Source organism: Calliphora vicina, chromosome 1 (assembly GCF_958450345.1).
Source record: "Calliphora vicina chromosome 1, idCalVici1.1, whole genome shotgun sequence".
Classification (NCBI taxonomy): domain Eukaryota; kingdom Metazoa; phylum Arthropoda; class Insecta; order Diptera; family Calliphoridae; genus Calliphora; species Calliphora vicina.
In genome coordinates this window covers 63,920,629-63,932,632 of record NC_088780.1, presented here as the reverse complement: position 1 = coordinate 63,932,632, position 12,004 = coordinate 63,920,629, and the positions used below count along the sequence as shown (strand labels likewise).

Sequence of the window (12,004 nt, the reverse complement as noted above, 5' to 3'; positions counted from 1 at the left end):
GTTTTAAATTGATTTATAATAAAATACAACTTATTTTTACAAATTATTGTTCGAGTACTTTTTGGATATTTTTTTAAATTGAGAGTAAATGTTTTTTACGCTCTAAATAAAAGTTACTGGTTAATTTTTACTGGAAAGTACGCGAACACACTTTATATCAAGTATTAGCCTCGTTTAGACGAGAAATTTTTATTTTGAATCTCTACACGTGATAAATGTCAAATTTGAATAATATATGTAAGTCATTGTTATTGCTACGATATGACATAACAAATGAAAATGTTTGTCTTGCTATAGCTGAAATATCAATTGTTGCTCTTATTAGTATGGATTGTTATAAGTTATAACATACATATTTCCCATATTGCTAATAAAATTCGAGTTGTTATTGTGCTTTGATATATAATTAATAGATCTAGATTCTAGACGTTATTGCTCTATAGTTGAGATAAAATACTACTTTTCGACATTTATACATTACTAACTGACCCGGCAAACGTAGTTCTGCCACATAGATTATTTCTATTGAATATTTATTTAGTTGTTAAATAATAACTAAGTGTATATGTATTTTCCACCTACGTACCAAAAATATATAAAAAAATTTAATAAAAATAGATAAATATTGATATTTGTATATTACTCATACAAAATACTAAAATGTCTGCTAATAAATGGGAGGGTGAGGGTCGTTTGAGATTATAGTTATTTTTTAATGCCAAATAAAAAAATGCAAAAAAATATACTTTACGACCTATTCTCATAGCTCCCAAATATACATACAAAATTTTATAAAAATCGGATTAGTCGTTTCGGAGGAGTTCAAACACAAACATTGTGACACGAGATTTTCATATATTAGATTGGATAGTCAATTTTCCGATAATCTCTAATTATGAAAAGTATACTTTCTTCGACTTTTCATACAATTGGAATCAGGATGCCCTAAGCAAGGTGAAATCAACAACACAGCTGATTTTTATTTATCTATTTTGAAAGTTTTGTCAAAATGAATTTTGAAAAATTAATAAATTTTATTTTCAAAGAAAATAATTTTTAAATCAAAAAACATTAATGAAAATGTTAATAAAACGATTTCATATAATGAAATTTGGATAACGCACTAAACAAATATAATTTAAATTTAACGGCCGTTTTTTAGTTAATATGCAAAAATAACAAAAGCTTCGTGTTTACATTGATAACGGTATTGTCAACATATTGAACATAAAAAATAATAAATTTAAAAATTCTAACAAAAATTAAAATCTCTTTAATTCTGAAAAGCAACATTTTGAAGCAAAATTTTGCTAAACTCAACGTTAATAAAAATAATAAATAAAAGATAAAAAATAATCAGGTGAGTATCAATAAAATTGAACTTAAAAAATATACATCCCATTAAAAAATCTAAAAGATGCCAAAATAAAATTTGTTTATTTTTATCTGACAAATTCAATTTTGACAAAACCTATGTACTTGTCAACAAGAACTATTGTGTTTGTTGCGAAACGCTCTCACCTTACTTATTACATCATGATTGGAATGTAAAACAATAGACAATGGTTATATTTACAACAAACAAAAACTAGTTCTGTGATGCACTTTTTGTTTCCAGCCGGGGTATGCTTAGTCTGTCCAGGTTCTTCAAAGGTCTGCTTCCTTTGAAATGTTTACCACAGAGCTGTCTTGGATCTTTGGAATATGTTTGTTAATGGGTGAAACTTCTAATAGAGAATCCGACGAGATAAATACTTCGGCTCTCAGTCGGATAATGACTAATTATTTGTGAATACTGTCTATGTATGCAATCCGTGGAGACAAATTCTTCAGTTCTCGTCGGCTAACTACAACTTATTGACTATACTAGTTAATGAGTACAATCCGGCGAGATAAATGCTTCGGCTCTCGGTCGGCTAATTATTTGTAAATACAGCTTATGGATGCAATCCGAGGAGATAAATTCTTCAGCTCTCATCGGCTAAATACAACTTATTGGCTATGACTAGCTAATGAGTATAATCCGACGAGATAAATGCTTCGGCTCTCGGTCGGCTAATGACTAATTATTCGTAAATACAGCTTATGGATGCAATCCGAGGAGATAAATTCTTCAGCTCTCATCGGCTAAATACAACTTATTGGCTATGACTAGCTAATGAGTATAATCCGACGAGATAAATGCTTCGGCTCTCGGTCGGCTAATGACTAATTATTCGTAAATACAGCTTATAGATGCAATCCGAGGAGATAAATTCTTCAGCTCTCATGGGCTAACTACAACTTATTGGCTATGACTAGCTAATGAGTATAATCCGACGAGATAAATGCTTCGGCTCTCGGTCGGCTAATGACTAATTATTCGTAAATACAGCTTATGGAAGCAATCCGAGGAGATAAATTCTTCAGCTCTCATCGGCTAAATACAACTTATTGGCTATGACTAGCTAATGAGTATAATCCGACGAGATGAATGCTTCGGCTCTTGGTCGGCTAATGACTAATTATTCGTAAATACAGCTTATGGATGCAATCCGAGGAGATAAATTCTTCAGCTCTCATCGGCTAACTACAACTTATTGGCTACGACTAGCTAATGAGTACAATCCGACGAGATAAATGCTTCGGCTCTCAGTCGGCTAACTACGGATTTTAACTACGGTATTAATACGAAGTAAGAATTTAGATCTCGTCTAATTATGCTTTGTTACCCGGGCGCAAAGTATAAGTAGATCGGAACTTCAATTCTCGCTCCCTTGTTCCTGTTTTCTTAGATGTCTTATATTAGAATTCACATATACTGTTTGGGAATTATTGACAACAAATTAGAATTCATATAAACTGTTTAGGATTATTGACAATAATATACTAATACATATTGTATTAGTATTAATTATGTTATGTAGATGTATTGACTTTTGTAACTGCACGTTACAGTACTTAATTGATTTTTTAGGTTTTCATTGATAACATTAAAAATTTATGGAATTAATTTCCCTATTCAGTTTTTAAATTGAATTATTGAAATGTCTTGGTAAGTAGTAAAATAGCGTTACACTGTGTCTACAACTGACATGACATTAACATGATGTTAGTGTTAGGTATAGATAGAAAATGTTAGCGTTGTTCTCATGTTTTAACATTGTTGTTAAAACATGTGTTTTTAACAATACATTTATTTCATAAATACACACAAATGTTTATGTTAAGCATTTCATATCAGTTGCAGACACAGTATAAAATAATGTGACTAAAAAAAGTTTATTTCAACTTTTTTCATTGGAGTTTTAAAATTAAAAATTTTCTAGCATCATTGTCATGTGTAAATTGATTACCAGTTACTTTTTAGTTTTTTTTATCAAGTAGCCATGTTTTTTGCGAGTAACGATTTGTTATTTGATTAAACGTTTACAATAAAAAGTGGAGCTACTTTGTTGTCGACTAATTTTGTATACAATATTTAGCATATTTTTAAATATAAAGAAATTAACTATATAAAAGGTAAAGTACATAAACATTGTTGAAAGGTGATCAAAATAATAGTTTTATTATTTATTGCTTTAAAAAAAAACGCAACATTACGAAATTAATATAAAAATGGAGGACATAAAAAAGTTGCTGCAACAAAATGAAGATTACTTAATGAGCAGCTCTAGTGGTAATGAGTCGGACAATGAATCATTATCGGTATGGAATTTGAGAAAGCACGATAATGAAGTTGCGAACAATCACATTTTGGAAATAAAATGTTCAAATTCCATAACCTCAAAAAAGAGAAATGGAGAAAAAAGATTACCGACAAGAAGGCCCGATCCAAACGTCTACAATCGTAATGCTTTGTTGGCAAGAGAAAATAGACGGAAGAAAAAAGTTTACTTGGAAACGATCGAGAAAGAATTACAAGACGCGCGGACAGCTAATCATGCTTTAGTGAAAGCCCTAAAGCGACAGCAGAAAATTGCTCAGCGTCTTGAGCAAGAAAAGAAATATTTCGAGGGGCTGTTTGCCAATAGATCCGAATTATTGACTCTCGTGAATGCGCTAAATTTTCGACGTAATCCTGAATCTGAATCTAATAAGTCTCCTTTCTCGACTTCGAGTAATAATGACGACTATATCCAAAACGGCATGAGAGGTGTGATGAGCCTTAGCAGTAGTATAAATGATGCTGACGTACTATCAGTACAGTTTGATAGTCCTTCTGATGGTAGTGTAGCTGCTTTAGATAATTCTATGCGTGATTTCTCATCATTTGATTTTTGTACTTTTCCCGACTTTTTCACAGATTTGGAAAATGGCACGGATAGCAGTTTGCCCAGCACCTCTACATCTTGGGATGACATATGGGGTGAAAACGGTTTTCATATTGATAACTTAACTTTACCAGAATCCGCACTCATACAAAGCAAAAATGGTATACAAAATATTAATGGTGACCAGTGTTATATGTCCAGTTCTACATTGGGTTGCATTCAAACACCCAAACAGAAAAGCGAGACTAGCGATTTTATCGATGTTGAAGGGGAGTGCTCAAACATTGGTATATTCGGTTCATCTAGTAATTGGAACCAAGCATGTCGAACACCACCACTTCAGCTTTTAAGCGACCAGTCATCGTCTTAAAATTTTTTGTTGTAAAAAATTACATTTGGTTAGTTGTTTTTATTTATGCATAAGTATTTTTATATCTTTCCAATTTATTTAAATATTCGTTCTTTTTTAATTAAGTTTGAACATACATCTAAGTATATTTTTAAATTATTTATAAGTAATTTAATAGAGCAGGGGAGTAGAAGTTAGAGATAGCAAAAATACTGTTATGCTTTCAACAATTATTTCCAAGCTTTTGATGAAATGGTTACTAAATACTGCTTTCGCCATTTCAGGCCATTTTTGGATCATCACGGATGCTGCGGAAAGTGCTTGACGCTGATGTAAAGCTCGCACAATATGTAGCATCTAGTAGTCAAGGTGGGTTGTAAACTCGACTCAATATATTAAGAGTGAGCTATGAAGCGTTTTTTCCTTACAGTAACTGATACACTGAATTGAATCTTTTTACAGCATGCGGTTAAATTTTTTGCTATCACGGAACAAAAATTGTTACAACAATTGCAGCAAAAAATAGTATCGTTTCAATTGAATGAAAGCTGAATGCAAGAACAAGTTTATCGAATTTTTTCTTGTAATCGGCATTTCATTTTGTATGCATCTTATCATATGTACAAATCCATCAACTGCAGTTTACTGTACATATGATAACTGGTAAAATGTTTGAAGATACAAAAATCTTCATCACATTCTCTTGAATTTTGTATAAAATGAAACTAATTAATTCTTTTTTTATTTGAGTATTACTATTGAGTTACAGATTTGAAGAAGTATTCCGACTAAATATCGCCAAAAAAATCTGCAAAGACTAGAACAGCAAACATAATCAATTCTGGTTTTGGTGTTTAGTTGCAATTTCGACGTAACCTGCTTGGAAAATAAAACGGTATGTACCTCTACTACTACTCCCACTTTGCTATTATATAGTGTTATTTAATATTTTACAAACTTCTTACACATTAATTAAATATATTATAGTCGCGTATGTAAACATATGTATGTTAACTGCAACTAATTTTAAATAATTTATGTCTATGAATAAAAAATTATAGTCAAAGAAAACTTCAAGCTAATTGTTTTTAATTCATTTTTATTTGCCTTAAGCTGGAGGTCCACACCACGCGTTTTACGCTTTCTCGCATTCTACGCGGCTGTCAAAAAAGTAGAATCAGTGTATTTGTACGCTGCAAGTTACATGTACAAAAGCGTAGAATGCCTTGACGCGTAGAATGCTTAAAGTAGATCTACTTTCTACTTTTATAAGCGTCACAAGCGGCGCACGAACATGTCAGCTGATTTTGACAATTTATATTCTTTTTCAATGTCTATTTTTCAATTTTAATAAATTAAAACAAGTTTAATGGTGAAAAACTAAATAAAAACTGCAGAAAACGCGAAGTTTTTTTAATAATAAAACAAAAAATTGACGCTTAAAAAGCATCACATGTAACTTGAAGCGTAGAATGCGAAGTAGGTATAAAAAGCACGCAATGCTTTGACGCGAAGACGCGTAGTGTGGACCTCCAGCTTTAAGGTAGGGTCACACATGGCAAATATTTGATCAAAAAAGCGTAACCAACATTTTTTTAGCACAAATTTGTTTGACGTGTTTACTCTTACAAGTATTTTGTAAGATCAAACAGCATCAAATAATATAATACGATTTTTTTTTGTTTTGAATCATCCTAAGTAAAATAAGTTTTTGAAATAAATAAATAAATAAAAGAATTCAAATGTATTTTACTTAGTGGTTACGTCTTTTTCGTTATTTTTTTTAATATTTGTCATGTGTGAACCTACCTTTAGGATGTGTACATTACCAGATTGGTTGGTTACACGGAATCATGAATTTACAGCTACAAGTGTAGAGAAAGCCTAAAGGTAAGGAAGGGTTGTGTATAGGGTTCCTAAAAGAGCCTTTTGTTGACAATATACATTAATTCTGCAAAGCAATGCATGACATTATTCATAAAATGGAGTGCAACGAAAAATGATGCATGTATTGCTTGTCTTCTATAAAAGTAAATTAACACTCCCAAAAGCAACGATTGGTACGAATGGTTTTAATGCTGATAGAATGAATTTACGTACAAGTTAAAAGTTTTACTGTACACAAGTTTAACTTAACATATTGGTGTTGTACAGTGGTATAAAAAAAAAATAGAGAAATCGGACGCTTAGTGTTTTTTGTAGATCTCGTCTAGTACATTCCATATATATAAAAATCTTTCAAATCGGATCGCAAACAAAAATTTGGCATCATTTTTAATTTTTGATATACCCGAGGTGCCCCACTTTGGGGCATTGTGGCTCGGCCCCCCCTTGGTTGTTTAAGCCCAAATTCAAAACTTAAACTTATCGACACCTCCTCTATAGCCATGGAAAATTTTATTAAAATCGGGCTATTCGTTTAGAAGTTACAGATTTATTTCCACTTTTTTTTTCAGATCCCCCACTGTGCGACGTTAACCCGTGCCGCTCGCCATTCAAAGTTTTGAGGAGCATTTAAAGGGTGAAAAAATTCAATTTCTCAGTTTTTGTAAAAAATTTACCATTAAAAAACTACGTTTGCAATTTAATGCAAAAGAATAGACATGTACAAGCAATTGTCGTTATAATGAGATATAAAAGACTAAAATTGGTTAAAAAAATTGTGAAAAGTTATTAAAAATTCCCCAGGCCATTAACGCGTCTCAGGCCAGTAGAACAAGAAATGGAGGAACGAAATTAACATACATATTTCAAGAAATGTTAAAATAGAAGCTCATTTTTATTGGCGCAGCTCAAAATATTTTCACAATTTATTTAATATAAAATATTTTATTTATTTAAAAGAAAATTATATTTAACAGATTGAAAGATTTTTCAGAAGTGAAAAAATATTTAAAAAATGTATGAATATTTTTTCAAAGCGTTATTTATAAATTATAAAAACAAACAACATCAAGTATTTAATTTATCAAGTAATATTGTTCTATCAACACCCCTTCTCAATTTAACTTGATGTTTCCTTGAAATATTTCCTCGAAAATATCGGGGTTTAAAAAAAATAAAAATTCAATTAGTTTTTGGGGTTTTAAAATAAAATGGGGTTTTATTTGGTTTTTCTTCGGGGGTTTATATTTTTTCTAAGTACGTACCGTACGCTTGGGGTTTACAAGAGTAAGTGAGTTTAAAAATTACAAAAAATGAGAAAACAATAAAAAACATAGAATGGCCAGTGAACAATAACTGGCCATATACACTGTGCGCATAAACATCCCGCCCCCCTTGCTATACTGCAACAAGGAAGGCTGAGGATTCTGCGGGGTAAAATAACCGGGGTTTGATGTTGCGGGTTATATGGATGGGGTTGTTGTTGCTGCTGACATGTCAGTTGGTGTTGTTGCTTCTTCTGATATTGCGGGGGTTGTCCTTGCAGATACTGCTGGGGTTGTTACTGTTGACTTCGAGGCGGCGATTCACACTTGACATCGAGCTATATGAGTTAAATAAAAATGGGAGAGAGAGAAGAAAAAATACAAATTAGTCAGCTTCTGACTTTGGCAAGAGAACAAGCTTCACTATGGGCCGGGTAAAAATGCCCGAAGCTGTTCTCAAGTCCGCAGAGCGGACCTTACGATCTTGCCCTACATGAGTCTTCTCTATCCTACCTAAGCGCCATTCATTCGGGGGTAAATTATCTTGACGGATCACAACTAAATCTCCTACTTTCAAGTCCCTTTGTGGATATTTCCACTTAGTTCGCCGATGGAGTTCTTTGAGGTATTCCTCTTTCCATCGCAGAGCAAACTGATGATGGAGCACTTTGAGTTTCTGCCATCTATTAGCAATACTCAAAGAAAGATCGGAATGATTGGGTTCAGGGGGTGCCAAAAGAGGCGCTCCGATCAAAAAATGACCAGGGGTTAATGGGACTAAATCGAGGGGATCATCGCTCATTGCAGTTAATGGTCTTGAGTTTAGGCAAGCTTCAATACGGCTTAACATTGTTGAAAACTCCTCAAATGTAAATTTTTGCATTCCAGCAATTTTGCGAAAATGAGTTTTTACACTCTTAACGCCGGCTTCCCATAAGCCGCCCATATGAGGAGCCCCAGGGGGTATAAAATGCCATTCAACTGGCTGAGAACTATTTCGTACAAGTACTTTTTGCCTCAATTGGAGTAAAAACTGCTTTCGGTCAACTTCCAGTAAATTAGCAGCACCGACAAATGCAGTTCCGTTGTCCGAGTAAACATGAGCAGGACAACCTCGACGAGAGAAAAAACGGGCAAAAGCAGCAAGAAATGTTTCGGTCGACATATCACCGGTTGCCTCTAAATGAATCGCCTTTGTGGCGAAACAAACAAACACGAGAACATAACCTTTTGTTATTCGGCAACCTCTACCAATGTAGGATTTTATGTCGAACGGACCTGCGAAATCTAAACCAGTATGGGTAAACGGTCTCGAAAGAGACGCACGTTCAGGGGGTAAAGCAGCCATAATCTGCTGACCGGTTTTCTTTCGGTAAATTGTACATTCCTTACAATTGAAAATAACTGTACGAATTAGATTCTTTAATTTCGGGACCCAAAACTCATTTCTAACTAATCTGAGCATTAATGAATGGCCACCATGGGCAGAGCACTTGTGAACATGTTCAACAAACAAACGAGTAAAACGGGCTGCATAAGGCAGAATTTTAGGGTAACGCTCATCGTATGTTAAGCCAGGTGATCGAACTAATCGACCATTGATTCTGACAAAACCATTCGAGTCAATAAACGGGTTCAAAGTGAGTAAATTACTCTTGGAAGATATGGGTTTACCTTTTGAGAGTAAAGAATATTCGGGTATATAATTCTTTTGACATACTAGAATTAATCGATCACGAGTAAATCTCATTTCTGATTGGGTTAAATCTAAAGTGTTGTACAAGCATTTTCGGGTTTTCAAATACTGTAAACACCTGAACCAATACGAAATAATTCGCATTGCACGGGGTAAATCTGAAAAACGTTCCAGTATGTCAAATTTTAGTTCAGTCTGAACAGAAAAAGATTGAACTTCTAAATGTAGATGTTCGGTAACGATATTTTGTGGCCAGTATTCTCGCGGTTGTCGTAACCACGAGGGACCATACCACCATAAGGGGTTATCTACTACATCTCGAGCAAGAGTTCCACGACTTGCGAGATCTGCGGGGTTATCTTTGGAATCAACATGAAACCAATTTTCGTTACCTACTTTCTTTACTATTAGTGCAACTCTGTTCTTGACAAAGGTTGGCCAATGACACGGGGGTTTTTTGAGCCAAGATAAAACTATAGTAGAATCGGTCCACATATAAATCTTTCTCTTGTCTAGATTTAATTGACTACACAAAGATTCTACCATGTTTGCCATCAAAGCCGCTCCACAAAGTTCTAAACGGGGTAATGTTTCAGACTTAACAGGAGCTACCTTCGTCTTTGCAGAGAGTAAATGTGAAGTGATTTCATTTGCCGAAATACTTCGAACATAAAGAGCACAGCCATAAGCCTTTTCTGAAGCATCAGAAAATGCATGAAGTTCAATTTCATGACTCGGGTGAAAATTAACCCATCTTGGAATGTTAATTTTCTCAATATTCGGGTAATCATTTAAAAATGAGCGCCACTGCGCAAGGGTTAAGGTTTTTAAACTTTCATCCCAATCTGTCTTGTCTTTCCATATTTGTTGCATTATAATTTTTGCAACAATAATTTTTGGAGAGAGCCAACCGGCGGGGTCAAATAGCTTAGCTATTTCTGACAAGACAGCGCGTTTTGTCACAATATCCCGGCGTGGCTGCGATATGTGTCGGAAGTAGAAACTGTCAGTATCAGCATTCCATCGCAAGCCCAGGGTTTTTGTTGTGCTAGCATCTGCAAATTTTAAGAAGTCTGCATCAAGCAGATTCTCACGGGGTAAATCTTCTAAGAGACGTATATGATTGGCAGTCCATTTTCGTAAAACGAAACCAGCCGATTCGAGAACATGGGTGAGTTCAATACGTCTCTCAAAAGCGTCTTCTAGCTCATGAGAGCCAGCAAGTACGTCATCGACATACATTTGGGTTTTCAAAATTTGAGATGCTAACGGACTTTGGGGTTCACAATCGTTGGCCAATTGTAAAAGAGTTCGAATCGCTAAATACGGTGCACAATTCACTCCGAATGTGACTGTATTTAGCTCATAGTCCTTTATATCAGCTTCGGGATTATTGCGGTAAAAGATCCGCTGAAATTGTGTTTGTTCGGGATGAATTAAAATTTGGCGATACATTTTCTCAATGTCAGCGTTAAAAACGTAACGAAAGAGTCGCCATTGGAGGATTAAGACCGTAAGGTCTGCCTGTAAAACAGGACCGGGGTATAATATATTATTAAGGCTTACGCCATTGGAGGATGGGTTTGAGGCGTTAAATACCACACGGAGTTTGGTGGTCAAACTATCGGGTTTAAATACTGCATGATGCGGTAAATAATAACTAGTCGCTTTTGAATCAGAGGGATTAACTGCTTTGATATGTCCCATTTCAAAATACTCGCTAATCACAGTGTCATACTGTGATTTCAATTCGGGGTTCTTTAAAAGTCGAGTTTCATTTCTCATGAACTGGGACAAAGCACTATGTCGAGAATCTCCTAATGTCACTTCATTATAAAATTCTCGACGAAAAGGGAGTGAAACTACATAGCGACCATCGGGGTTTCTGTAAGTAGTAGTCCGGTAAAGCTCCTCACAAATTTCTTCGCTTTCGGACCATCGTGTCGCTTGTGGAACTTCTTCAAGTTCCCAAAAACGAGCAAGTTGGGCGTTCAACTCAACTTGGTTGCAAAACGTTGCAAGGGTGTACATGGGTTCCGATTGAAATACCTCACCAGTTACTATCCAACCGAAAACTGTTCTTTGGGCGATCAGGTTGCCATTTGGATGCTTTCTAACATCCGAGGTTAAAATTTTTGGATAAACATTTCCTCCAAATAGGATATCCATACGGGTACACATGACGTCGGTCATGGTAATATCGGGAAAACTAGAGTTTACGATATCTGAAAGGGTACACGAGGGCAACCGACCGGTAATTTTCTCAACTACATATGCGCAAATTTTAAGTTTGAAACTGGGGTCTATCGGGGATCCGACAGAAAGAACGCACATAGTAGAGGAATTTCCAGCCAAGCAATCCATCATACCAGTGACATTTGTCGATGGTACTGAAAATGTTGGTATAGAAAGCTTCCTTTGTAATCTCCTAGAGATAAAGGTGCCTTGCGAACCAGGGTCAACTAGCGCTCGAGCCGCACATCTGAGATCGTTTACATGGACTATACAAATAGTCCATGTAAACGTTAGGGCTCAAATGTGCGGCATACGTATGAAC

At 34.8% G+C, this 12,004-nt stretch overlaps 2 protein-coding genes across 6 annotated transcripts; one reads left to right on the top strand and one right to left on the bottom strand.

The window, feature by feature from the left end:
* Positions 1-3,402: 3,402 nt before the first annotated feature.
* LOC135963162 (uncharacterized) lies at positions 3,403-5,673 on the top strand. 5 transcript variants are annotated; one of them, XR_010576824.1, is made up of 4 exons: positions 3,413-4,207; positions 4,286-4,651; positions 4,887-4,971; positions 5,065-5,673. XR_010576824.1 is itself a non-coding variant. In XM_065514934.1 (3 exons), exons 2-3 carry the CDS (start codon positions 3,643-3,645, stop codon positions 4,621-4,623), a joined length of 903 nt encoding a protein of 300 aa, XP_065371006.1. In that variant the 5' UTR covers positions 3,403-3,501; positions 3,604-3,642; the 3' UTR covers positions 4,624-5,673. The 5 variants fall into 5 exon arrangements, 3 of the variants coding, with proteins under 3 accessions (XP_065371006.1, XP_065371005.1, XP_065371004.1); XM_065514934.1 differs by having other exon boundaries at positions 3,403-3,501; positions 3,604-4,207; positions 4,286-5,673; XR_010576823.1 differs by having other exon boundaries at positions 4,286-4,971.
* Positions 5,674-8,136: 2,463 nt separating this feature from the next.
* On the bottom strand, positions 8,137-11,640 carry LOC135949155 (uncharacterized). Its single transcript, XM_065498624.1, has one exon. The coding sequence runs from the start codon at positions 11,638-11,640 to the stop codon at positions 8,137-8,139; it is 3,504 nt and encodes a 1,167-aa protein (XP_065354696.1).
* Positions 11,641-12,004: the final 364 nt, after the last annotated feature.

Bases quoted from the DNA above. Each gene is read 5' to 3' on its own strand.
- LOC135963162 (XM_065514933.1), top strand. From the start codon at position 3,598: ATGGAGGACATAAAAAAGTTGCTGCAACAAAATGAAGATTACTTAATG. The intron at 4,208-4,285 runs GTAGTGTAGCTG...ACTTTTTCACAG, and splicing joins GTTTGATAGTCCTTCTGATG to ATTTGGAAAATGGCACGGAT.
- LOC135949155 (XM_065498624.1), bottom strand. From the start codon at position 11,640: ATGACCGACGTCATGTGTACCCGTATGGATATCCTATTTGGAGGAAAT.